The 27,210-nt window shown below is 49.3% G+C and overlaps 1 protein-coding gene across 1 annotated transcript in view; it reads left to right on the top strand.

Moving 5' to 3' along the window:
- The window catches only part of LOC115206848 (roundabout homolog 1-like), a 454,555-nt gene that overhangs the window by 338,755 nt on the left and 88,590 nt on the right, over nucleotides 1–27,210 (top strand). The window contains 1 exon segment of the mRNA XM_029774026.1: nucleotides 25,715–25,872. Coding sequence (XP_029629886.1) covers nucleotides 25,715–25,872 — 158 coding nt within the window.

Genomic DNA, 27,210 nt, shown 5'->3' on the forward strand with positions numbered 1-27,210 from the left:
CGCATACCGTGTCTGCCGTTCTGTTTTATTTCACTTTTTCTCAGCAAACTATGAACATCCACTCTTCAACACTGCTCCCAAGGTTGACAAGTCCCGTCTCATCCTCGCCCCGATCCGGTTTTCCCTTGGTTGAACACAATGTAGCTTTTTAGCTCTGCGTCGCCTTATCATGGTCTTGTTGTCAGATTTGGGTCTGGTAAATACTCAACATGGATCCATGTGCTGATTGGAGCAGAGCAGTGCTGGGTTGTGGAAGGGGGAATGTCTTCCCTGTGCTGTGAGGAACGCTAGGCATGTGTTATCTGTGGAGCCTGGGGAGCATGGAGGTGGGAGGGAGAATTTATCTGTTCACTCACTCCTGACCTCTCTCCATGTGAATGTTCAGGTTGTTAGGGAGATACTGTAGAGACAGAGAGGGAGGGAGAGGGGTGGGACACTCACATACCTGCTCTCACTCTCCTTCTTTCTCTATCTCTCTTTCTGTCTCTGTCTCTCTCTCTCTCTGCTGGAGACACAGGACAGGTTGTTTGGTTTGGGAGTGTTTGTTGTTTAGTTACAAGTGGTTGCCTGTTTGCCATTGGTTCTGTATAGGTCCAGTGAGAAAGTGGTTCTGTATAGGTCCAGTGAGAGAGTGGTTCTGTACAGGTCCAGTGAGAGAGTGGTTCTGTATAGGTCCAATGAGAGAGTGGTTCTGTACAGGTCCAGTGAGTGGTTCTGTATAGGTCCAGTGAGAGAGTGCTCCTGTATAGGTCCAGTGAGAGAGTGGTTCTGTATAGGTCCAGTGAGAGAGTGGTTCTGTACAGGTCCAGTGAGAGAGTGGATCTGTATAGGTCCAGTGAGAGAGTGGTCCTGTATAGGTCCAGTGAGAGAGTGGTTCTATACAGGTCCAGTGAGAGAGTGGTTCTGTATAGGTCTAGTGAGAGAATGGTTCTGTATAGGTCCAGTGAGAGAGTGGTTCTGTACAGGTCCAGTGAGAGAGTGGTTCTGTATAGGTCCAGTGAGAAAGTGGTTCTGTATAGGTCCAGTGAGAGAGTGGTTCTGTATAGGTCCAGTGAGAGAGTGGTTCTGTATAGGTCCAGTGAGAGAGTGGTCTGGTGGCAAACTGCTAGGACCAGCAGGTGCTAATGAGCCCTACCACTGATCACATGGACTGGCAATCCTTCACAAACACAGAGCTGTTCTCCAAAGACAAGCACAGAGCACACACACACACACACACACACACACACACAAACTCCCTCGGCCACAGACATGGTGCGAGGGAGCCAGAGGCAAACTCCCACCAGCCATCCCATGGTCCTTTTAGAGCCAAGAATCCAACAGTCAGAACTGAGAGTACTACCATATGTCTCATCGTGCTGTTCTTCTACGATTCACTCAGTTAGGTTCATCTCATGTTTTCAGTCCATTTATATTCCATTTTTTATTTAGGTGCCATGAAGGAATGTTCTCTGAAATAAGTAGCCAAGGTTTAACTCTCCTCAAGACGGTGTCCATTCTCTCATGTCTCCCCTATCTGTGACCCTGATATGGAGGGGGTGTCAAAAGTTGTATTGGAGGCGAAGTCAGGTGCAGGAGAGCAGAGTATAATGAACAGGCGCACTTTTATTATAGTTCCAAAATGAGAGCACTACATAAATCAAACGCGCTCAAAAAAACGGAACATAAAAGTAAAGCGCGTAAACACCACAATAACATGAAACAATTACACACAAAACATGATGGGAAACAGAGGGTTAAATACAAGTTGATTCATTGGGGAAATGGAAACCAGGTGTGTATGGAAACAAGACAAGACAAATGGATATATGAAAAATGGAGCGGCGATGGCTAGAAAGCCGGTGACGTCGATCGCCGAACGCCGCCCGAACAAGGAGAGGAGCCGACTTCGGCGGAAGTCGTGGCAGGGGGTGTGGAGTCATGAGACAGTGTTGGTTTAGTATACCTAATACTACAGGCCTGTACTCGGTGCATTAACATCTGCAGTGTTCTCCTACCCCCCTCTCCCCTTCCCCTCTAAATCATCCAGCCTATTCTTCCCTTTTTTTATTTTCCTCTCTCGCTCGCCTCTACCCGTCCTCAGCTCCAGATGGGCTCCTGGGCCGTCTCCTCTTGGAGTAATCCCTGCATGTTGGGGCTTTGGATGTTAGGATGGCAGCCATGTTGGTTCAGCTTCTTTATGGAGCCAGGGGTGAGCCAGAGGTCCCCCTTCCTCAGACACCTACCTGTACTGCAGAGTACACAGCGCTCTGAGAGAGAGAGAGAGAGAGAGAGAGAGAGAGAGAGAGAGAGAGAGAGAGAGAGAGAGAGAGAGATATACCCAAGGGTCTGTTTTAAAGCCTATATATTATCCACGCATATGTGAGTATGTCAGAGAAAGGAATACTTGCATTGCATTTTTAATGACTTTGTTTGATTAATCGATGCATTTAGCATATAGATGAGCATTTAGTAGTTGTATGGTTGACCTGACTTTCATTACACATGAATGTTAGGAGATGAAGGTTGTGTGTATAAACAGTGTAAGGAGTATGTTTCTGATTGTGGATTTAGAATCATCAGATTGGTGAAAGGGGTTGCCAGGTCCAGTGCAGGGTAGATGATAGTGTAAAGCTTGGTGAAAGGGGTTGCCAGGTCCAGTGCAGGGTAGATAGATAGTGTAAAGCTTGGTGAAAGGGGTTGCCAGGTCCAGTGCAGGGTAGATGATAGTGTAAAGCTTGATGAAAGGGGTTACCAGGTCCAGTGCAGGGTAGATGATAGTGTAAAGCTTGATGAAAGGGGTTGCCAGGTCCAGTGCAGGGTAGATGATAGTGTAAAGCTTGATGAAAGGGGTTGCCAGGTCCAGTGCAGAGTAGATAGATAGTGTAAAGCTTGGTGAAAGGGGTTGCCAGGTCCAGCGCAGAGTAGATAGATAGTGTAAAGCTTGGTGAAAGGGGTTGCCAGGTCCAGTGCAGAGTAGATAGATAGTGTAAAGCTTGATGAAAGGGGTTGCCAGGTCCAGTGCAGAGTAGATAGATAGTGTAAAGCTTGATGAAAGGGGTTGCCAGGTCCAGTGCAGAGTAGATAGATAGTGTAAAGCTTGGTGAAAGGGGTTGCCAGGTCCAGTGCAGGGTAGATGATAGTGTAAAGCTTGGTGAAAGGGGTTGCCAGGTCCAGTGCAGGGTAGATGATAGTGTAAAGCTTGGTGAAAGGGGTTGCCAGGTCCAGTGCAGAGTAGATAGATAGTGTAAGCTTGGTGAAAGGGGTTGCCAGGTCCAGTGCAGAGTAGATAGATAGTGTAAAGCTTGATGAAAGGGGTTGCCAGGTCCAGTGCAGAGTAGAGTGTATAAAGATACTTTGAACTGACATGTACAGTAAAACTGAAGCATGGGGAAATTAAACAAATCAAATAATATCAAATAAATACCTGAATAGACACTGCTCAAAAAAATAAAGGGAACACTTAAACAACACAATTTAACTCCAAGTCAATCACACTTCTGTGAAATCAAACTGTCCACTTAGGAAGCAACACTGATTGACAATAAATTTCACATGCTGTTGTGCAAATGGAATAGACAACAGGTGGAAATTATAGGCAATTAGCAAGACACCCCCAATAAAGGAGTGGTTCAGCAGGTGGGGACCACAGACCACTTCTCAGTTCCTATGCTTCATGGCTGATGTTTTGGTCACTTTTGAATGCTGGAGGTGCTTTCACAGTACATCAGGAGATGTGGAGGAGGCCGTAGGAGGGCAACAACCCAGCAGCAGGACCGCTACATCCACCTTGTGCAAGGAGGAGCAGGAGGAGCACTGCCAGAGCCCTGCAAAATGACCTCCAGCAGGCCACAAATGTGCATGTGTCTGCTCAAACGGTCAGAAACAGACTCCGTGAGGGTGGTATGAGGGCCCGACGTCCACAGGTGGAGGTTGTGCCTACAGCCCAACACCGTGCAGGACGTTTGGCATTTGCCAGAGAACACCAAGATTGGCAAATTCGCCACTGGCGCCCTGTGCTCTTCACAGATGAAAGCAGGTTCACACTGAGCACGTTACAGACGTGACAGAGTCTGGAGACGCTGTGGAGAACGTTCTGCTGCCTGCAACATCCTCCAGCATGACCGGTTTGGCGGTGGGTCAGTCATGGTGTGGGGTGGCATTTCTTTGGGGGGCCGCACAGCCCTCCATGTGCTCGCCAGAGGTAGCCTGACTGCCATTAGGTACCGAGATGAGATCCTCAGACCCCTTGTGAGACCATTTGCTGGTGCGGTTGGCCCTGGGTTCCTCCTAATGCAAGACAATGCTAGACCTCATGTGGCTGGAGTGTGTCAGCAGTTCCTGCAAGAGGAAGGCATTGATGCTATGGACTGGCCCGCCCGTTCCCCAGACCTGAATGCAATTGAGCACATCTGGGACATCATGTCTCGCTCCATCCACCAACGCCACGTTACACCACAGACTGTCCAGGAGTTGGCGGATGCTTTAGTCCAGGTCTGGGAGGACATCCCTCAGGAGACCATCCGCCACCTCATCAGGAGCATGCCCAGGCGTTGTAGGGAGGTCATACAGGCATGTGGAGGCCACACACACTACTGAGCCTCATTTTGACTTGTTTTAAGGACATTACATCAAAGTTGGATCAGCCTGTAGTGTGGTTTTCCACTTTAATTTTGAGTGTGACTCCAAATCCAGACCTCCATGGGTTGATAAATTGGATTTCCATTGATTATTTTTGTGTGATTTTGTTGTCAGCACATTCAACTATGTAAAGAAAAAAGTATTTAATAAGATTTTTTCTTTCATTCAGATCTAGGATGTGTTGTTTAAGTGTTCCCTTTATTTTTTTGAGCAGTATATATACCCAGAATCCACTCAGAGACTCCTCTCTCTGTCCATTGGTCTAATCCCAGGGTGTGTTCAGCCTGTCTCCAGACAGAGAGCATCTCGGAGAAGCTGAGGAAAGATAGGAAAGAGATTTTCTCCCAGCTCTATAAATCTAGTTTATATTTTGTTGTGGGCTGTGTGTGTGTGTGTGTGTGTGTGTGTGTGTGTGTGTGTTAGCCTTAAATTTCCCCTACGGTAAGGCTGACTCTGAGCCCTGGGGAGTGGAATCATAAATCAGCTACATGGGATGTTTCAGCCGTGTTCACAGTAGCAGTACAGACTATAAAACAAAGCAGAAGAACTAGGAGGATGCTTTGGTGTTTTTCCCCCTTCTCTGTGCCCCCACTATCAAAATATAACGTCTGAAAATCCATAGGCTAAAATCACTCAACAAGCCCCATGTTGTAGCAATTTCACATGGCCATTTTTGGCACACTTTCAAAACACTCTTCTTTGACAATTTGACAACAAAGGTGATAATCCAGAATGCTTACATTATCTGGCAATAATTCTCTCTCTCTCTCTCTCTCTGTCTCTCTCTCTCTCTCTCTCTCTCATTCTCTCTCTCATTCTCTCTCTCTCTCTCCTGTGTAACATATCTCTTACAGATAGGGATATGGTAATCTTCCCAGTTCCATCTGGGACAGTTTAGAGGCCATGTGGAAGCCATTGGGACGGTGACGCTGAGCCCACTGATCAGAGAAAGATGTGCCTCTCTGGAGATCCTATTTGCTCGCACTCTTTAACATTCCTAGGCTCTCTATCTCTCTAAGACCCCTCTGCACTTAACCCCCAATCACTCTCCTCCTTCTCTAGTTCATTCTCTCTCCCTTTCCCTCTCTCCTGAGCCTTGTAAAGTGATTGGAGAGGCAGCAGCGGTGTGGTGAAATGAAAGTGGTCATGATGAACAGCTGAACGATATAGCTGTAGAGTTGAGTTTGCATCCTCTTGTGTTTTAATGTCTCTCTTCCCTTCCATTGTGTTTTAATGTCTCTCTATCCTTCCTTCCATTGTGTTTTAATGTCTCTCTATCCTTCCTTCCATTGTGTTTTAATGTCTCTCTATCCTTCCTTCCACTGTGTTTTAATGTCTCCATCCTTCCTTCCATTGTGTTTTAATGTCTCTATCCTTCCTTCCATTGTGTTTTTCTGTCTCTTTCCTTCCACACAGCCTGTGTCAGGTTCTCTCCTCCAACCAAGTCACCTCTCCAACACACGCTGATGTAATTCTGCTCTCTCCAACCCCAACCAATCAAACAGCAACCGCCCTCCATAACGATCCACTCTCTTCTACTGTTGGCCCTTCCTAAACCTCCGTCAAATTACACTTCCATTGGAGACTAAGTGTGTTAGGTTAAGATTTTCATCAGGCCAAATGAAGATGAAAGTGAGGGTGTCTGCTGTGAATTAGAATTGTTTGACAGAAAGTGTTTCAGAAAAGACATTCATGAACTAACGTCTACCGGATCTCATTTAGATGTGTTTAATCATGCATACAGTAGACACCACGCAGCCAGCGTAATGCGGAATACTAAAACACGGAATCCACACACACACACACACACACACACACACACACACACACACACACACACACACACACACACACACACACACACACACACGGAAGGTGCTGTACAGTTCAGGGAGAGCTGCTGTTATTTGTTGAACATGGGCAGGTCCAGCTGTGCTGAGGCATAGCCAGGGGGAGGGATGTGTTTATAATATCTCCTAAATCTCACATGAAACACTGCCAGACCAGTAGGTCAGCTCCTCTACACAGACTCCTCTGTAGCTACACACTCCAGGAGATTCCCTGTCTATCTGCCCTGGATCTATCTGCTCAGCACTGCTCTACAATAACACTCTGTCTCCATACTCGTCTTTGTTTTTGGAAGATAAGTGAGAGACCTGAGAAGTGATACTCATCGTCTCCCGGGGTCTCAGGTCAACAGATAAATGTATGAATGGATGGGACTGGAGCAGATGGTTTTCTTCCAGGACACGGGGATCCAGGGTGAGTGCAGGGTCAAACGATGCTCGGTGGGGAAGCGTCCTGGCTTTCTGGAGGTCATTTCTCCAGCGGTGTCAGTGAAACAGCTGACAGCCTCTTACAGTATCCGTGCTCTGGATCACAGGCTGTCTTCCCCAACCTGTGACGCTACAGTATATCACTGTGTATCCTGTCACGTTATGAAGACTCACGATGACTGCACAGACCACAAACCATAACACATACTTCCTGTAGTACTAACTCATAGTATACACCACACTTGAGTCAGACACACACACACACACACACACACACACACACACACACACACACACACACACACACACACACACACACACACACACACACACACACACACACACACACACACACACACACACACACACACACACACATTCCCATCTCCTGGTTTCCCAGGAACTGACAGAGAATAAAAGCCCTTCCCCTCTCTCTCCCTACTCCTCCTCCCCCTCTCTACCCCTCCTCTCCCTCTCTACCCCTCCCCCTCTCTAAACCTCCTCTCTCTCCCTACCCCTCCTCTCCCCCCTCCCCCCTCCTCCCCCCTACACCTACTCTCCCTCCCTACCCCTTCTCCTCTCTCTCCCTACCCCTCCTCTCCCTCCCTACCCCTCCTCCTCTCTCTCCCTACCCCTCCTCTCCCTCTCTACCCCTCCTCCTCCTCTCTCTCCCTACCCCTCCTCTCCCTGCCGTGGTAGTGAGGATGAGAGGGCTGGGTGAAAAAGGTAGTTAGGTTGGGTGGGTGGGGCCGGTGGGCAGGGGGGGGGTTGGGTGGATGGGGCCGGTGGGCAGGAGGGGGGTTGGGTGGATGGGGGCGGTGGGCAGGAGGGGGGTTGGGTGGAGGGGGGCGGTGGGCAGGAGGGGGGTTGGGTGGATGGGGGCGGTGGGCAGGAGGGGGGTTGGGTGGAGAGGGTCGGTGGGCAGGAGGGGGGTTGGGTGGAGGGGGTTGGTGAGCAGGAGGGGGGTTGGGTGGATGGGGGCGGTGGGCAGGAGGGGGGTTGGGTGGAGGGGGTCGGTGGGCAGGAGGGGGGTTGGGTGGAGGGGGTTGGTGAGCAGGAGGGGGGTTGGGTGGATGGGGGCGGTGGGCAGGAGGGGGGTTGGGTGGGTGGGGGTCGGTGGGCAGGAGGGGGGTTGAGTGGAGGGGGGTGGTGGGCAGGAGGGGGGTTGGGTGGATGGGGGTCGGTGGGCAGGAGGGGGGTTGGGTGGAGGGGGTCGGTGGGCAGGAGGGGGGTTGGGTGGAGGGGGTCGGTGGGCAGGAGGGGGGTTGGGTGGATGGGGGCGGTGGGCAGGAGGGGGGTTGGGTGGATGGGGCGGTGGCAGGAGGGGGGTTGGGTGGAGGGGGGCGGTGGGCAGGAGGAGGGTTGGGTGGATGGGGGTCGGTGGGCAGGAGGGGGGTTGGGTGGATGGGGGTTGGTGGGCAGGAGGGGGGTTGGGTGGAGGGGGTCGGTGGACAGGAGGGGGGTCAAGATTGGGGCTTTAGGGGCCAGGAATGTTAATTGGGAAGATTGTTTTAATAAAACCCTCACTGCAGATGCTGAAAGGTGGGTGGTGGTGGGGCCACACACACAGACAGGCAGGTGTCTGGGGGACTCATGTTCACAAACAGCACCGGCAGCAGGGAGACAGAGACAGCAGGAGACATGTGTGGACCACAGAGATGGATTAGGAAGAGCTGTGGTTCTGTGTCTGTGTTTAGTCCTGGGAGAGGAGTCTAGGAGTTGACCTAATGAGTGTACAGTAGAAGGTATGTCTGTGTGTCTGTGTGTGTGTCTGTGTAGTGTGTTCTTTACTCCTCCAGGGAGACAGAGGTCTAGAAGGCTGTAATATCTGGGCTGTGGAGAGAGCCAGAGGCCTATTACAGTGTCTAGGCAGATCCATGTACAGTCAGGCCTCCAGACACTGAAGACCTTTACTGTTCAACACTGGTCAACACAGTCAACATATTCTGTCATTATGTTTATCAGGAATGTCCTCACCTTGTAATTTCTTCCAGCAATTATGCAAAATGGTTAGTTCTCCCCCCCAAAAAAATCACTACAGTAGTCCCTCTCCCCCTAGAAATCACTGCAGTAGTCCCTCTCCCCCAAAAAATCACTGCAGTAGTCTCTCTCCCCCCAAAAATCACTGCAGTAGTCCCTCTCCCCCCAAAAAATCACTGCAGTAGTCCCTCCCCCCCCCAAAAATCACTGCAGTAGTCTCTCTCCCCCCAAAAATCACTGCAGTAGTCCATCTCCCCCCAGAAATCACTGCAGTAGTCCCTTCCCCCAAAAAATCACTACAGTAGTCCCTCTCCCCCCAGAAATCACTACAGTAGTCCCTCTCCCCCCAGAAATCACTACAGTAGTCCCTCTCCCCCAAAAAATCACTGCAGTAGTCCCTCTCCCCCAAAAAATCACTGCAGTAGTCCCTCTCCCCCCAAAAATCATTACAGTAGTCCCTCCCCCCCAAAAATAATTAATGGGGATGTATTATTTATTTTAGAGCTTAAAAGATACATTTACCCAGATGTACTTATGAACTGATGGTTTCAAGTTATCCTGACTGTTATAGAGCCCAGCCCAGCAGGTTAGATAGGGACACATCATACTGAATATACACACTTGTCTTCCTTTATTGACAGATCCATGACAAGGCCCTTGAGAACATGTTCTCTACAATGTTGCCACTACTTTAGCAAGCTATCTACCTGTTTGGACAATGTAGTTTGAAAGGCTGGTATTTGTATAAAGGTATTTATTTGCCATCCCTTTATCCTGGTTGTTGTTTGATGACTCTGTGAAACTTCCCGGAGCTCCGTCAGGAGGAATACCATTGGATCAAGTTGTATATTGGATTCACCTCAGCCAATCTCTGATGAGGAGAGTACTGAATACTTAATGAGAGCAGTTGGAAACCATAGAACCTGATTATGTGTTTCCACAACAGTTAGCGGGTAACAGGTTCCCTTCCTGCTCCAAACGGCCTGCTCCAAACGGCCTGCTCCAAACGGCCTGCTCCAAACGGCCTGCTCCAAACGGCCTGCTCCAAACGGCCTGCTCCAAACGGCCTGCTCCAAACGGCCTGCTCCAAACGGCCTGCTCCAAACTGCTAGCTCCAAACTGCCAGCTCCAAACTGCCTGCTCCAAACTGCCTGCTCCAAACTGCCTGCTCCAAACTGCCTGCTCCAAACTGCCAGCTCCAAACTGCCAGCTCCAAAATGCCAGCTCCAAACTGCCTGCTCCAAACTGCCTGTTAATCACTTGATTTGATTGTTTTATTTATTAGGATCCCTGTTAACTGGTGACAGCTGGTCTTACTGGTGTCTGACACATAACCAAAAAGACATTACAAACAAAAGACTTTACAATTTACATACATTTAAAACATAAACATGTAGTGTGTGTGTGTTCATCTATCAGTAACACATACAGACATACACACAAGTAGGTCACATGGGGGAGAGGCGTTGTGCCATGAGATGTTGCTTTATTTGTTTTTTGAAACGCTGGTTTGCTGTTCACTTGCTCTTTACAAGATGGAAGGGAGTTCCATGTACTCATGGCTCTGTATAATACTGTATGTTTACTTCATTTGGTCTGGACCTGGGGACTGTGAAAAGACCCCTGGTGGCATGTCTGGTGGGGTAAGTGTGTGTGTCAGTGCTGTGTGTATGTTGACTATGCAAAACATTTGGAAATTCCAACACATTAATGTTTCTTATAAAACAAGAAGTGACATAGTCAATCTTTTCTCAACTCTAAGCCAAGAGAGACTGGCTTGCATTGTATTAATATTAGTCTTCTGATTACAATGAAGAGCAAGACGTGATGCTCTGTTCTGGGCCAGCTGCAGCTTAACTAGGTCTTTCCTTGCAGCACTGGACCACACGACTGGACAATAATCAAGATAAGATAAAACTAGAGCCTGCAGAACTTGATTTGTGGAGTGTGGTGTCAAAAAAAGCAGAGCATCTCTTTATTATGGACAGACCCCTCCCCATCTTTACAACCATTGAATCTATATGTTTTGACCATGACAGTTTACAATCTAATGTAACGCCAAGTAATTTAGTCTCAACTTGTTCAACAGCCACACCATTCATTACCAGATTCAGTGGAGGTCTAGAACTTAGGGAATGATTTGTACCAAATACAATGCTCTTAGTTTCAGAGATGTTCAGGACCAGTTTATTACTGGCCACACGTTCCAAAACAGACTGCAACTCTTTGTTAAGGGATCAGTGACTTCATTAGCTGTTGTTGTTGATGCATATATGGCTGAATCAACAACACACATGCTTTGTTAATGCCAGTGGCAGGTCACCCAACCCAACACCACCCCTCCCTGTACCACCAGCCTGAAGAGAAGATTTAGGACCAATTATACAAACACAGTCACTCAATGGCCTCTCTGTCTGTCTGCAGAACTGTGGGGCAAGGTTTTCTCTCTCTTTCTCTCTCTGTGTGTGTGTGTGTGTGTGTGTGTGTGTGTGTGTGTGTGTGTGTGTGTGTGTGTGTGTGTGTGTGTGTGTGTGTGTGTGTGTGTGTGTGTGTGTGTGTGTGTGTGTGTGTGTGTGTTGTAATGGTGGTGGGGGGCTAACGAGACGAGGTGGTGTGAGCCAGGTTTGCAGTCTGCCAGTCCCACCTCCCTGGTCTCTCTCCAGCCTTGCTGTATGCCTGGCTAGAGTGGAGATGTATGCCTGGCTAGAGTGGAGATGTATGCCTGGCTAGAGTGGAGATGTATGCCTGGCTAGAGTGGAGATGTATGCCTGGCTAGAGTGGAGATGCCCTCTGCTGTGTGACAAAGAGGCTCAGGCAGCCATCTGCCATGCAGGGTACCAGCACAGGGCTTGGACTGGAAACGCTCACAACACAGTCCAACCTGCTCCCCTCACCATCACCACACTCACAGCAGAAAGGCTTTCACCATCACCACACTCACAGCAGAATGGCTCTTACCATCACCACACTCACAGCAGAATGGCTCTTACCATCACCACACTCACAGCAGAATGGCTCTTACCATCACCACACTCACAGCAGAATGGCCCTCACCATCACCACACTCACAGCAGAATGGCTCTCACCATCACCACACTCACAGCAGAATGGCTCTTACCATCACCACACTCACAGCAGAATGGCCCTTACCATCACTACACTCACAGCAGAATGGCTCTTACCATCACCACACTCACAGCAGAATGGCTCTCAACATCACCACACTCACAGCAGAATGGCTCTTACCATCACCACACTCACAGCAGAATGGCTCTTACCATCACCACACTCACAGCAGAATGGCTCTTACCATCACCACACTCACAGCAGAATGGCTCTTACCATCACCACACTCACAGCAGAATGGCTCTCACCATCACCACACTCACAGCAGAATGGCTCTCACCATCACCACACTCACAGCAGAATGGCCCTCACCATCACCACACTCACAGCAGAATGGCTCTCACCATCACCACACTCACAGCAGAATGGCTCTTACCATCACCACACTCACAGCAGAATGGCTCTTACCATCACCACACTCACAGCAGTGGATGGCTTGACTTAGGATGTGTGTGTTAGTTAGCTCTGCATGTGTAGCTCAACCTCTGGATTAGTATCAAAACAGACGGTCATACTTTCACCCTCATGTTGAAACGCTTAGACGTAGATGGATGCTTGGAAGAAGACGAGTTTGTCCATACAATACTTTATTATATCAATATGGATATGTACGCTCGTCGAAATATGGATAGTAACATAATATTATGGGTCACATTTACCCATGCCTTGTTTATTTACAAAAGGAGCTACACAGTTTAATGTTATGGCTTAGACTGTTTAACATAGTTAATGTGCACTTCCTGTCCCCTCTCTATGACATCACTTCTCATTCTGCTCCCACAGTGGTTTTGGTAGATGCTAAGGGGGATCCTTGGGCTGACCTGACCCTTATGTGACAAGTCAGTTAAGAACAAATTCTTATTTACAATGACGGCCTACCAAAAGGCAAATGGCCTCCTGTGGGGACGGGTGCTGGGAATAAAAATATATATATTTTTTATAAAATATTAATATAGGACAAAACACACATCACGACCAGAGAGACAACACAACACTACATAAAGAGAGATCTAAGACAACAACATAGCAAGGCAGCAACACATGACAACAAAGCATGGTAGCAACACAACATAGCAACAACATGGTAGCAACACAACATGGTAGCAGCAAAAAAACATGGTACAAACATTATTGTAACCGATGCCACTCGGTGGACTAGTTTCACTAAGGGACAATTTTGCTTGAGCACTTGGGAACTGATGTTGAAAGTTGACATTGTTAAATGTAAAACCGCTTAAGCAACCCACTCTCTCAGCCATATGTAGTGTCCATACATCATGACTACACTCCCCTCCCACTCTGCTGCAGTTCTCCTTTCTCTCTCCCTGTCTGCTTGTGTTTATTCTACAGTACATATCTTCAGCATACTACCATGTCCATAGCCCCAGGACCCCAAGCCCTGTAATGTCCAGGACCCCAGGACCCCTAGCCCTGTAATGTCCAGGACTCCTAGCCCTGTAATGTCCAGGACCCCAGGACCCCTAGCCCTGTAATGTCCAGGACCCCTAGCCCTGTAATGTCCATAACCCAGGACCCCTAGCCCTGTAATGTCCATAACCCAGGACCCCTAGCCCTGTAATGTTCATAGCCCCAGGACCCCTAGCCCTGTAATGTCCAGGACCCCTAGCCCTGTAATGTCCAGGACCCCTAGCCCTGTAATGTCCAGACCCCTAGCCCTGTAATGTCCATGACCCCTAGCCCTGTAATGTCCATAGCCCCAGGACCCCTAGCCCTGTAATGTCCATAGCCCCAGGACCCCTAGCCCTGTAATGTCCATAGCCCCAGGACCCCTAGCCCTGTAAGGTCCATAACCCCATGACCCCTAGCCCTGTAATGTCCAGGACCCCAGGACCCCTAGCCCTGTAATGTCCATAGCCCCAAGACCCATAGCCCTGTAATGTCCATGACCCCTAGCCCTGTAATGTCCAGGACCCCTAGCCCTGTAATGTCCAGGACCCCAAGCCCTGTAATGTCCAGGACCCCTAGCCATGTAATGTCCATAGCCCCAGGACCCCTAGCCCTGTAATGTCCAGGACCCCAAGCCCTGTAATGTCCATAGCCCCAGGACCCCAAGCCCTGTAATGTCCATGACCCCTAGCCCTGTAATGTCCAGGACCCCTAGCCCTGTAATGTCCAGGACCCCTAGCCCTGTAATGTCCATGACCCCAGGACCCCTAGCCCTGTAATGTCCATAACCCCAGGACCCCTAGCCCTGTAATGTCCAGGACCCCTAGCCCTGTAATGTCCATAAGCCCAGGACCCTTAGCCCTGTAATGTTCATAGCCCCAGGACCCCTAGCCCTGTAATGTCCAGGACCCCTAGCCCTGTAATGTCCATAGCCCCAGGACCCCTAGCCCTGTAATGTCCAGGACCCCTAGCCCTGTAATGTCCATAGCCCAGGACCCCTAGCCCTGTAATGTCCATAGCCCCAGGACCCCTAGCCCTGTAATGTCCATGACCCCTAGCCCTGTAATGTCCAGGACCCCTAGCCCTGTAATGTCCATGACCCCTAGCCCTGTAATGTCCATGACCCCTAGCCCTGTAATGTCCATAACCCCTAGCCCTGTAATGTCCATAACCCAGGACCCCTAGCCCTGTAATGTCATAACCCCAGGACCCCTAGCCCTGTAATGTCCATAGCCCCAGGACCCCTAGCCCTGTAATGTCCATAGCCCCAGGACCCCTAGCCCTGTAAGGTCCATAACCCCATGACCCCTAGCCCTGTAATGTCCAGGACCCCAGGACCCCTAGCCCTGTAATGTCCATAGCCCCAAGACCCATAGCCCTGTAATGTCCATGACCCCTAGCCCTGTAATGTCCAGGACCCCTAGCCATGTAATGTCCATGAGCCCTAGCCATGTAATGTCCATGAGCCCTAGCCATGTAATGTCCATGAGCCCAAGCCCTGTAATGTCCATGACCCCTAGCCCTGTAATGTCCAGGACCCCTAGCCCTGTAATGTCCATGACCCCAGGACCCCTAGCCCTGTAATGTCCATAACCCCAGGACCCCTAGCCCTGTAATGTCCAGGACCCCTAGCCCTGTAATGTCCATAAGCCCAGGACCCCTAGCCCTGTAATATCCATAACCCAGGACCCCTAGCCCTGTAATATCCATAACCCAGGACCCCTAGCCCTGTAATGTCCAGGACCCCTAGCCCTGTAATGTCCATAAGCCCAGGACCCTTAGCCCTGTAATGTCCAGGACCCATAGCCCTGTAATGTCTATAACCCCAGGACCCCTAGCCCTGTAATATCCATAACCCAGGACCCCTAGCCCTGTAATGTCTATAACCCCAGGACCCCTAGCCCTGTAATGGCCATAGCCCCAGGACCCCTAGCCCTCACTGCTCTACTGTGCATGCTCCCTGAGGTATATAGTGTCCATGAGGAGGGAGAGAGGGCATGAGCTCACGGCACAGGAACGAGAGAAATAGAGAAAGAGGAAGCTGCCATGTCCAATATCATCTCTCTGGTGGTGGTGTCAGGAGGGAGGAAAGGGGAGAGGGATGGAGGGAGACAGAGGGATGAGAAGACAGCCTTGGGGCTGTGTGAAGGCTTTAACACACACACACGTACACTGTACCTTTGGCAAATTGGCTTCATCCACACCGCCCCACCAGCCTTGGGTTTGGGGGATCAGGGCTTTACCACGCCATGGATGGGAACCTCTCTTTGATGTAAACTGTTGGGAGAGTGGGAGCTGGGGGCAAAGAGGAGGGGATCAGCTGCTGAGGGGGCGAGAGAGGGATATATGGAGAAATACAGCGGGGAAGAGCAGGAGGTGTGGGAACCATGGGGCAGCGCTGGAGGAGAGCTGGAGAGTTTCAATATGGGAGCTCTCACTACACAGCAAAGCCTAGCAGAGAACTGGCCAGGCCTGGGTTTACAGCTTAAACAACACTCACTAGCAGAGAACTGGCCAGCCCTGGGTTTACAGCTTAAACAACACTCACTAGCAGAGAACTGGCCAGCCCTGGGGTTACAGCTTAAACAACACTCACTAGCAGAGAACTGGCCAGCCCTGGGTTTACAGCTTAAACACTCACTAGCAGAGAACTGGCCAGCCCTGGGTTTACAGCTTAAACAACACTCACTAGCAGAGAACTGGCCAGCCCTGGGTTTACAGCTTAAACAACACTCACTAGCAGAGAACTGGCCAGCCCTGGGGTTACAGCTTAAACAACACTCACTAGCAGAGAACTGGCCAGCCCTGGGTTTACAGCTTAAACACTCACTAGCAGAGAACTGGCCAGCCCTGGGTTTACAGCTTAAACAACACTCACTAGCAGAGAACTGGCCAGCCCTGGGTTTACAGCTTAAACAACACTCACTAGCAGAGAACTGGCCAGCCCTGGGTTTACAGCTTAAACAACACTCACTAGCAGAGAACTGGCCAGCCCTGGGTTTACAGCTTAAACAACACTCACTAGCAGATAACTGGCCAGCCCTGGGTTTACAGCTTAAACAACACTCACTAGCAGATAACTGGCCAGCCCTGGGTTTACAGCTTAAACAACACTCACTAGCAGATAACTGGCCAGCCCTGGGTTTACAGCTTAAACAACACTCACTAGCAGAGAACTGGCCAGCCCTGGGTTTACAGCTTAAACAACACTCACTAGCAGAGAACTGGCCAGCCCTGGGGTTACAGCTTAAACAACACTCACTAGCAGAGATCTGGCCAGCCCTGTGTTTACAGCTTAAACAACACTCACTAGCAGAGAACTGGCCAGCCCTGGGTTTACAGCTTAAACACTCACTAGCAGAGAACTGGCCAGGCCTGGGTTTACAGCTTAAACAACACTCACTAGCAGAGAACTGGCCAGCCCTGGGTTTACAGCTTAAACAACACTCACTAGCAGAGAACTGGCCAGCCCTGGGTTTACAGCTTAAACAACACTCACTAGCAGAGAACTGGCCAGCCCTGGGTTTACAGCTTAAACAACACTCACTAGCAGAGAACTGGCCAGGCCTGGGGTTACAGCTTCAACACTCACTAGCAGAGAACTGGCCAGCCCTGGGTTTACAGCTTAAACAACACTCACTAGCAGAGAACTGGCCAGCCCTGGGTTTACAGCTTAAACAACACTCACTAGCAGAGAACTGGCCAGGCCTGGGTTTACAGCTTCAACACTCACTAGCAGAGAACTGGCCAGCCCTGGGTTTACAGCTTAAACAACACTCACTAGCAGAGAACTGGCCAGCCCTGGGTTTACAGCTTAAACACTCACTAGCAGAGAACTGGCCAGCCCTGGGGTTACAGCTTAAACAACACTCACTAGCAGAGAACTGGCCAGCCCTGGGTTTACAGCTTAAACAACACTCACTAGCAGAGAACTGGCCAGCCCTGGGGTTACAGCTTAAACAACACTCACTAGCAGAGAACTTGCCAGCCCTGGGTTTACAGCTTAAACACTCACTAGCAGAGAACTGGCCAGGCCTGGGTTTACAGCTTAAACAACACTCACTAGCAGAGAACTGGTCAGCCCTGGGTTTACAGCTTAAACAACACTCACTAGCAGAGAACTTGCCAGCCCTGGGTTTATAGCTTAAACACTCACTAGCAGAGAACTGGCCAGCCCTGGGTTTACAGCTTAAACAACACTCACTAGCAGAGAACTTGCCAGCCCTGGGTTTACAGCTTAAACACTCACTAGCAGAGAACTGGCCAGCCCTGGGTTTACAGCTTAAACAACACTCACTAGCAGAGAACTGGCCAGCCCTGGGTTTACAGCTTAAACAACACTCACTAGCAGATAACTGGCCAGCCCTGGGTTTACAGCTTAAACAACACTCACTAGCAGAGAACTGGCCAGCCCTGGGGTTACAGCTTAAACACTCACTAGCAGAGAACTGGCCAGCCCTGGGGTTACAGCTTAAACACTCACTAGCAGAGAACTGGCCAGCCCTGGGGTTACAGCTTCAACACTCACTAGCAGAGAACTGACCAGCCCTGGGGTTACAGCTTAAACACTCACTAGCAGAGAACTTGCCAGGCCTGGGGTTACAGCTTAAACACTCACTAGCAGAGAACTGGCCAGCCCTGGGTTTACAGCTTAAACAACACTCACTAGCAGAGAACTGGCCAGCCCTGGGGTTACAGCTTAAACAACACTAGCAGAGTCGCAATGCCTTCCCAGTCCACAACCTTCCTGCTTCTATTACAGAAAACCAAACACACTGTTTATCAGATTGATAGAAGGATCACATGCATTTGGTATAGTTATCATCTCTGTCCTAGGCCCTGATCAGAAAAAGTCATATAATATGGAAAAATAGCTAGTTCTGTGATGATGAATGGGGAAGAGGAGGAGAGAGGGGAGATGAAGTGCGTGAGAGGTGGAAATAGAGAGTGAAGAGCAGTCCTGCTGGTTAAATCATCACTCTGGTGAGAGAGATGGATGTGATAGGTAGCTTTCCACTGGGTGGTCGGTAGGCCTACCCATCTTCAGCCCGTATCCTAACGTACATTCTACCACATGATACAGGACAGGACAGTGGGCACAGGGCAGTTGTTTGACAGACACTAATAACATAGAATTAGTATGCCTATCGGTGAACGGCCATGTTCAGTATTCCCTGAACAGTGTCTGTGATCATGTTAGACGATCTGCCTAGCTGTTTCTCTTCATCAAACAGTCAGATGGAGGATGATTGACAGCCGCCCCAGCCACTTGCCCCGCCCAAACTTTGATCATAGCAGTAGTGGTTGGCTGGTGCTGGGTGGAAGTCACTTTCAGAATGAGCTCATGAGACTTAGTTAGTTAGACTCCATTTTGAAAGTACTCCTAGCCTAATGTAGCAGCATGCACATCTGGAAGTGATTAGTCATTTCACATTTTCTCATTGTTTGCTGTAGAGTCTCTCTCCTCTCTCTGTTGCGCCACCTCTAATCCCTCTGTTACTTATGGGCCTCCATGTTTGGCCAGCGACGTACAGCCCTGCCTTGTGGCGTCCCGCCATTCCCAAATCAAGACAATTTGTTAACTTTGTCAGGAGCAAGACTAACCTCGTAAAGACAAGAGGAGAGGAGGAGGGACCAGCACAGTACAACACATTCACTTCCCTTCCAGGACATACAACAAAACACTTCTGTCCTCCTTCGCTTCCTCCTCTCTCTCTTTTCCTTTTGATCTTTTTCTTCTTCTGTGGTTAGTCATGTTCACTCTGACCATTGTTTCTTCTTCTGTGGTTAGTCATGTTCACTCTGACTATTGTTTCTTCTTCTGTGGTTAGTCATGTTCACTCTGACTATTGTTTCTTCTTCTGTGGTTAGTGATGTTCACTCTGACCATTGTTTCTTCTTCTGTGGTTAGTCATGTTCACTCTGACTATTGTTTCTTCTTCTGTGGTTAGTGATGTTCACTCTGACCATTGTTTCTTCTTCTGTGGTTAGTCATGTTCACTCTGACCATTGTTTCTTCTTCTGTGGTTAGTCATGTTCACTCTGACCATTGTTTCTTCTTCTCTGGTTTGTCAAGTTCCCTCTGACTATTGTTTTGAGGAAATGCTCCAAAGTTCCCCAATGGGACTTTTTTTTCAATACTTGTGTAGGTTATTTGGGGAAATGTACTGTAATCCCTTTAATTTCCTCTCAACAATACTCATTTGATCTTCCCGTTCAGGCTTGTGTGCGGCATTAAGTCTTCATTTTCATTAATGTCGCGGGCACAGTACGGGAATCTCATTTTAATTTGACATTTCAGCATCTGGTTTCAATTTCCCCAGGAAAGAAAAAGTGTGTGTGTGTGTGTGTGTGTGTGTGGGCGGGCGGGGCACCCATGAGTTTGGGGAGCAGGGAGGGCTAGTTGAAGACCTTGTCTAAGGGAGTCTCGACTATAGGAGATTATCATAGTTAATTGAGTCAGCCTGTGCTCAGCCCCAGCGTGCTACTGTAAACCTGGGGAGTGATTGGTCAGGTCTGGACAGTTACAGCAGAGCCAGACCCAGGCAGAGCCGTGAAGAATGTTTCTCACTGCAGACCAGACAGAAGCCTTGCAGCATCCTACCAATGGCTTCTCTCTCCTCAGCCAGCTGTTTGTCAAAATGATAGATTCGAGTTTTCTCTTAATCAACAACTCATTGAAACACATTGTTACACCTTTCTGAACAGGGAAAGATAGTAGATTGATTAGCACACACGATTTCTCAAATACTTAGATTTTATTGTGGACAATATTGTTTTGTAAAAAGATAGTCCTTTATAGATGTTTTATAGCCATAGAGAATACCTTCCAATGCCCTTAGAAATACACTGTCTGACTGACAGGCATGCTGTTCCCTCCATCATCACATCAGCAGCACAGTGAGTAAAGCCAGGAAGGACAAAGAGGAGGCTTCATGCTGGGACCTGTGTGACTCTAGCCCATACCCACATACTAAGACATGCAGGGCACACACACACACACACACACACACACACAATCAAACTGTGCTTGGCCTCCCTGATAATGGCCCTCGAAACAATATCTCGTAGGAGACAGCTGTAGGCTCAAATGAGGGAGGGAGGGGGGAGGGAGGGAGAGAGAGGCAGACACAGAATGGCAGTGGAGGCTCATTATTCCAAAAACATACAGGACAGCACACAGCAGAGTCATCCCTCCCCCCATTCCAATCAGAACAGGGACAGAGGATCTCACAGAGAGACCAGGGAACCAGAGGCAGCTTCTCTTGGCAAGGCTCCGGATCTGACTGGGGTTCTGGCAAAAGAGTTAGAGGCTCGCTCCAGTCCCTCATCCATTTTTCTCTCTCTTTCTTTATTTCTTTCCCCCTCTCCACCTCTCTCTTGTACAATTATGTTGCTTCCCATACAGGTGGCCAGAGTTGTCCGCTGCGCTGTGCAGTAATCAGCTGTGTTTGTTGAGGGAAGGTGTCGGGGGTAGGAGAGAGGACAGCGAGCCAGGCGGGGGAGTGAGGGATGTAGAGGAGGATTGGAGGTCACTGGGTTGTGTTGTTTTAAACACTAGAGGATGACAGCTCTCCTTTGGCCTTCCTCTCTCTCCCCTTCTCTCCCTCCCTTCATCTCTCCCCCCTTCTCTCCCTCTCCCTTCATCTCTCTCCATCCCTAGGGAGAATCTAGTTAAAAGTCTCTCTAGTCTCCTCTCCTCTACTGTTTCCTAGTCTCCTTTCCTCCAGTGTTCTCTAGTCTCCTCTCCTCTACTGTTTCCTAGTCTCCTCTCCTCTAGTGTTCTCTAGTCTGCTCTCCTCTAATGTTCTCTAGTCTGCTCTCCTCTAATGTTCTCTAGTCTGCTCTCCTCTAATGTTCTCTAGTCTCCTCTCCTCTAATGTTCTCTAGTCTACTCTCCTCTAATGTTCTCTAGTCTGCTCTCCTCTAATGTTCTCTAGTCTCCTGTCCTCTAGTGTTCTCTAGTCTCCTCTCCTCTAGTCTCATCTCCTCTAGTGTTCTCTAGTCTCCTCTCCTCTAGTCTCATCTCCTCTAGTGTTCTCTAGTCTCCTCTCCTCTAGTCTCATCTCCTCTGGTGTTCTCTAGTCTCCTCTCATCTAGTGTTCTCTAGTCTCCTCTCCTCTAGTCTCATCTCCTCTAGTGTTCTCTAGTCTCCTCTCATCTAGTGTTCTCTAGTCTCCTCTCCTCTAGTCTCCTCTCATCTAGTGTTCTCTAGTCTCCTCTCCTCTAGTCTCATCTCCTCTAGTGTTCTCTAGTCTCCTCTCCTCTAGTCTCATCTCCTCTGGTGTTCTCTAGTCTCCTCTCATCTAGTGTTCTCTAGCTGAGGAGAGTGTCTCTCTTTATGTAGCCTTGCTAATGTTTGGAGTGTGAATAGCTATCTTTCAGTGGGAGGACCTTGAGGCGCTGGCCTTGCCTGTACAGATGGAGCCAGTGTTCTAATGAAGCTAATGTTTCTGTTTATATCCTCCTCTTTCTCAGCGGGACGACCCTGTCTCTTTTGACCCGCACTCATGAGCACATTCACAACTCAGCTGGAGTGTTGTTAGGCTATGTGGAGGACTAAGAGTATTTTGCCAAGCTAGAAATAAATATGTGTTGTGTGCAAACAATTATTTTTACATTCCTTTTACATTCCTTTTGGCTTTATATTCTAATCAACAATAGCCTCTGAGTACCAGCAAGAGATAAGAAAAATACAAATCCCATTGCTTTAGAGTCAGGTATACCACATGTGGAGACTTGTGTTGTGATGGGTCATATAGTGTTCTGCTGCTGTACATGAGAAGGTGTAGGGTCCCCTGATTAGCTAGAGAAGCCTGGAGAAACCATTACCTCCCATATATCTCCATCTGAAAGCCAATTCCTACAGGGGGATTGGGTTCCCCTCCCCACTGCCATACAGAAACCACCTTCCTCATGCTGGGAAGTTACAAGACGCAGGCAGAGGGAGAGCTGGATATCTCAGCGATGGCCAATTAAGTGCTTAAAGGGTTTAGGCAGGAATTTGTTGGCTGTCAGGAAGTTGATGTTTCCTGGCGTGAGCCTATCTTTGATCTGTGTGGGGCGGTTCGAATGTGGAGGAGGTGACTAGAAGCAGGTTCACAGGGAGTAGGGCAGAGGAAGGTGGAGGAAGTGACAAGAAGCAGGTTCAGGGGAAGTGTTTGGAGGGAGGGAGGTGGAGGAGGTGCACCATGGTGACTAGGAGCAGGTTCAGGGGAGGTGGGTAGAGGGAGGGAGGTGGAGGAGGTGCACCATGGTGACTAGGAGCAGGTTCAGGGGAAGTGGGTGGAGGGAGGGAGGTGGAGGAGGTGCACCATGGTGACTAGAAGCAGGTTCAGGGGAAGTGGGTGGAGGGAGGGAGGTGGAGGAGGTGCACCATGGTGACTAGGAGCAGGTTCAGAGGAGGTGGGTAGAGGGAGGGAGGTGGAGGAGGTGCACCATGGTGACTAGAAGCAGGTTCAGGGGAAGTGGGTGGAGGGAGGGAGGGAGGTGGAGGAGGTGCACCATGGTGACTAGGAGCAGGTTCAGGGGAGGTGGGTGGTGGGAGGGAGGTGGAGGAGGTGCACCATGGTGACTAGGAGCAGGTTCAGGGGAAGTGGGTGGAGGGAGGGAGGGAGGTGGAGGAGGTGCACCATGGTGACTAGGAGCAGGTTCAGGGGAGGTGGGTGGTGGGAGGGAGGTGGAGGAGGTGCACCATGGTGACTAGGAGCAGGTTCAGGGGAAGTGGGTGGAGGGAGGGAGGTGGAGGAGGTGCACCATGGTGACTAGGAGCAGGTTCAGGGGAAGTGGGTGGAGGGAGGGAGGTGGAGGAGGAGGTGCACCATGGTGACTAGGAGCAGGTTCAGGGGAAGTGGGTGGAGGGAGGGAGGTGGAGGAGGTGCACCATGGTGACTAGGAGCAGGTTCAGTGGAAGTGGGTGGAGGGAGGGAGGTGGAGGAGGTGCACCATGGTGACTAGGAGCAGGTTCAGGGGAAGTGGGTGGAGGGAGGGAGGTGGAGGAGGTGCACCATGGTGACTAGGAGCAGGTTCAGGGGAAGTGGGTGGAGGGAGGGAGGTGGAGGAGGAGGTGCACCATGGTGACTAGGAGCAGGTTCAGGGGAAGTGGGTGGAGGGAGGGAGGTGGAGGAGGTGCACCATGGTGACTAGGAGCAGGTTCAGGGGAAGTGGGTGGAGGGAGGTGGAGGAGGTGCACCATGGTGACTAGGAGCAGGTTCAGGGGAAGTGGGTAGAGGGAGGGAGGTGGAGGAGGAGGTGCACCATGGTGACTAGGAGCAGGTTCAGGGGAAGTGGGTGGAGGAGGAGGTGCACCATGGTGACTAGGAGCAGGTTCAGGGGCATGAGACAATGAGATGGTGGAGAGGAGAAGATTCTGGTCGTATTCCACATACACATGTGTGCATAAACACACACACACACTCTCTCTCTCTTACACACACACACACTCTCACACACACACACACACACACACACACACACACACACACACACACACACACACACACACACACACACACACACACACACACACACACACACACACACACACACACCTTCACATGAGTATAGACACATACACACACATGCAGGGTCCACTTAGAGCGTTGGGCCAGTAACCAGAAGGTTGCTGGATCAAATCCCTGAGCTGACAAGTTAAACATCTGCCATTCTGTCCATGAGCAAGGCAGTTAACCCACTGTTCCCCAGGCACCAAAGACATGGATGTCAATTAAGGCAGCCCCTCGCACCTCATAGGGGATTCAGAGGGGTTGGGTTAAATGCGGAAGACATATTTCAGTTGAATACATTCAGTTGGTATCCCTTTCCTTTTCCATACACAAACACTCATAAACTCATAGCCAGGACCATCACACACAGGTACACATTGTGCTGACCTTGCATACTTTAGGCTGAGTAGAATTTCAGCCTGTAGTTTATGAGAACATGTTTTGTGTGTGTGTGTACAGACAGATACACCCGAGCTGGGAAAGTGATTACTGGCACGCCGTCTATAGATGGCGTGTTGTTGGTTTTTCATTACCTTCTGTCCTCTCGTAAATCTCTCCAGTTTATCTTCTACACTACCACTGGGGAGGCAGAGCTAGGCTTTAGCTAGGCTCTGACCTTCTGATAGCAGCCCACAACCATCCTTTCTCTCAGCTTTTACAATGCTGCTGTGATATACATACTTTTCCATATTGTTACTGGACTGAGTTACTGGGGTATACATTTCATAGAGTGCTTAGTGCACTACATTTGATGACAAGTCTAGTCAAAAGTAGTGCACTTTGTAGAGTATAGGATGTCGTTTGTGTTCTATTCCTATAGTCTAGATAAAAGACACTGTCTCTAATGTCCGTAGTGTTTATATGATGCTGTGATACTATCATGCTGTTGTCAAGATGAATGAGACAGCTCACGGATCATTTGTTCCCATTAAAACAGCATTTCCCTCTGTCACATTAGCTCAGCCGCTGTTGTTCTCATCCATTAGACATTAGACGGGGAAGCACAAGCTCCTACACCCCCACACTAATGGGCCTTTTAACTGGGAAAATGCATCTCTGAGTGACTATAGGAGTGGGTTTGATGTCAGCGAGGGGAGTGGTATATATTACAGCGCTTCCCAATCCAGTTGTGAACCCTGTATAACAGCAGTGTTTAAAGTGGCCATACCTGTAGATGGGTTGTAATGCAAACATAGGCTCCATCAGTCAGTGGCAGGGTTGTGTGGATAAACAGGAAGTGAAAGTGACGTGGTGAAGGGGCGATGATGAAGAGGGGATGATATGTGTGACTGGAGGCGGTTCTTGTACCCCACGTCACCGTGTGTCACTCACACACTCACTAGCCTGACACAGAGGTGAGGTGGTAAAGAGGTGAGGTGGTAAAGAGGAGAGATGATAGGTCAAAGCCGTTCTCATGTGTGGATGCACACATGTTTATCTCATTGTCAACAAGGCCTTGTGGGTAGGGGAAGACACTCCAATCTGTGGCCAGTGGGCCAGCCGTTTGTGGTATGACGATCCCTGGTCCTGTATAGTCTCCTCTGATAGAAGTGGTCACTGCGGCCATGTCCACGTGGTGACGGATCGGTGACAGTACCCAGTTATAGGTTATGATAACACAGTAGCGGTTTCCTGTTGGCATTATGTTGTTGCTGTAGAGCAGTGTTGTGGTCTGTAGATGGTACAATGCATCTGAGTGAGGTATGTCAAATCTACAGTCCTGTCTAACTGGAGTGACTGATTTTGGTGTTATTATGCCCTTTGTGTCAAAGCTAATCTCTGCCGCTCCTATTTCTGCAGTACTACGTGATGACTTCAGACAGAATCCTGCCGATGTGATGGTGGCAGCGGGCGAGCCTGCAGTCCTAGAGTGTATGCCCCCTCGCGGCCATCCTGAACCTAGCATATCCTGGAAGAAGGACAGTGCCAACATCGATGACAGAGATGAACGAATCACTGTGAGTGTAACTGGTTGTGTGTGTTTGTGTGTGAGCTGGTATTTTATACCATATTAATGTCAGTGTAAACCTCACATTGATTGATTTGTCCCCTGTTGTTTCACCAATAGTGATTTCTAACTCCAAATCAGCAAACTGAAGTTGTTATAACATTTAATGAGCGAGTCTCATAATTAGTCTTGGTTCATTAGTCAAGCAGCACAGCATTGATTAGGATCCTGCTGAGTAAGATCAGCCAGTAGAACAAACACTCACTACTATGATGAAATTAAAAAGTTTCTGAAAAAGAGGAAAGTTTGTCTCCGCAGCGCTGAGGGAGTGGAAACGTTCCCTCTCTATCTGATTTATATAGCGTTCAAGAGCAGCCACCAATTCATCTGTTTTAATTCAGAGTGTAGTGAAGGGATCAGCAGTATCAATCACCCCCCTGCTGCTGCTGAGTAGAGCAGTGGAGAGCTGACCTTGATGGGCCCACTGTCTCCACCATATACCTATCTGCACATTCCTTGCAGATAGTTACATGGTGGAGAAGTGATGGTGTGTTTGATAACTCTGACTGGCTGAGTGTGTAGGGTGGATGGAGCTTCAGTCAGCTTCTAGGGATGGACAGAGAAGAGGATAGTAAAAACATGGGTCTGCGTGGGTTAAGATCAGATGTTGAATCACGTCTAACAAACTCTTCAGTCTCTACCAGCTGTACCATTCAACCATTCAGCTCTACCATTTGCTAATAACATCACATTGGACATTTGGTCAGGATGCTGATGATTAGCCAGGCCCAGAAGGGATTGGTAAGGATGATTAGCCAGGCCCAGAAGGGATCAGTAGGGATGATTAGCCAGGCCCTGAAGGGATCGGTAAGGATGATTAGCCAGGCCCAGAAGGGATCAGTAAGGATGATTAGCCAGGCCCTGAAGGGATCAGTAGGGATGATTAGCCAGGCCCTGAAGGGATTGGTAAGGATGATTAGCCAGGCCCAGAAGGGATCAGTAAGGATGATTAGCCAGGCCCAGAAAGGATCAGTAAGGATGATTAGTCAGGCCCAGAAGGGATCAGTAAGAATGATTAGCCAGGCCCAGAAGGGATCAGTAAGGATGATTAGCCAGGCCTTGAAGGGATCAGTAAGGATGATTAGCCAGGCCTTGAAGGGATCAGTTAGCCAACGTTACAGTATGGTCTGATTAGGACAATTAACAGCAAACTGCAACTCTGTTTACATAAAGACAACAAGCGGTAATTAGAAACATTTTCCTCCTATGTACTTTATCATGACACTGTGCTCCTCTCTGGGCACACTGTGCTCCTCTCTGGGCACACTGTGCTCCTCTCTGGGCACAC

Source organism: Salmo trutta, chromosome 13 (assembly GCF_901001165.1).
Source record: "Salmo trutta chromosome 13, fSalTru1.1, whole genome shotgun sequence".
NCBI classification, from domain to species: Eukaryota; Metazoa; Chordata; class Actinopteri; order Salmoniformes; family Salmonidae; genus Salmo; species Salmo trutta.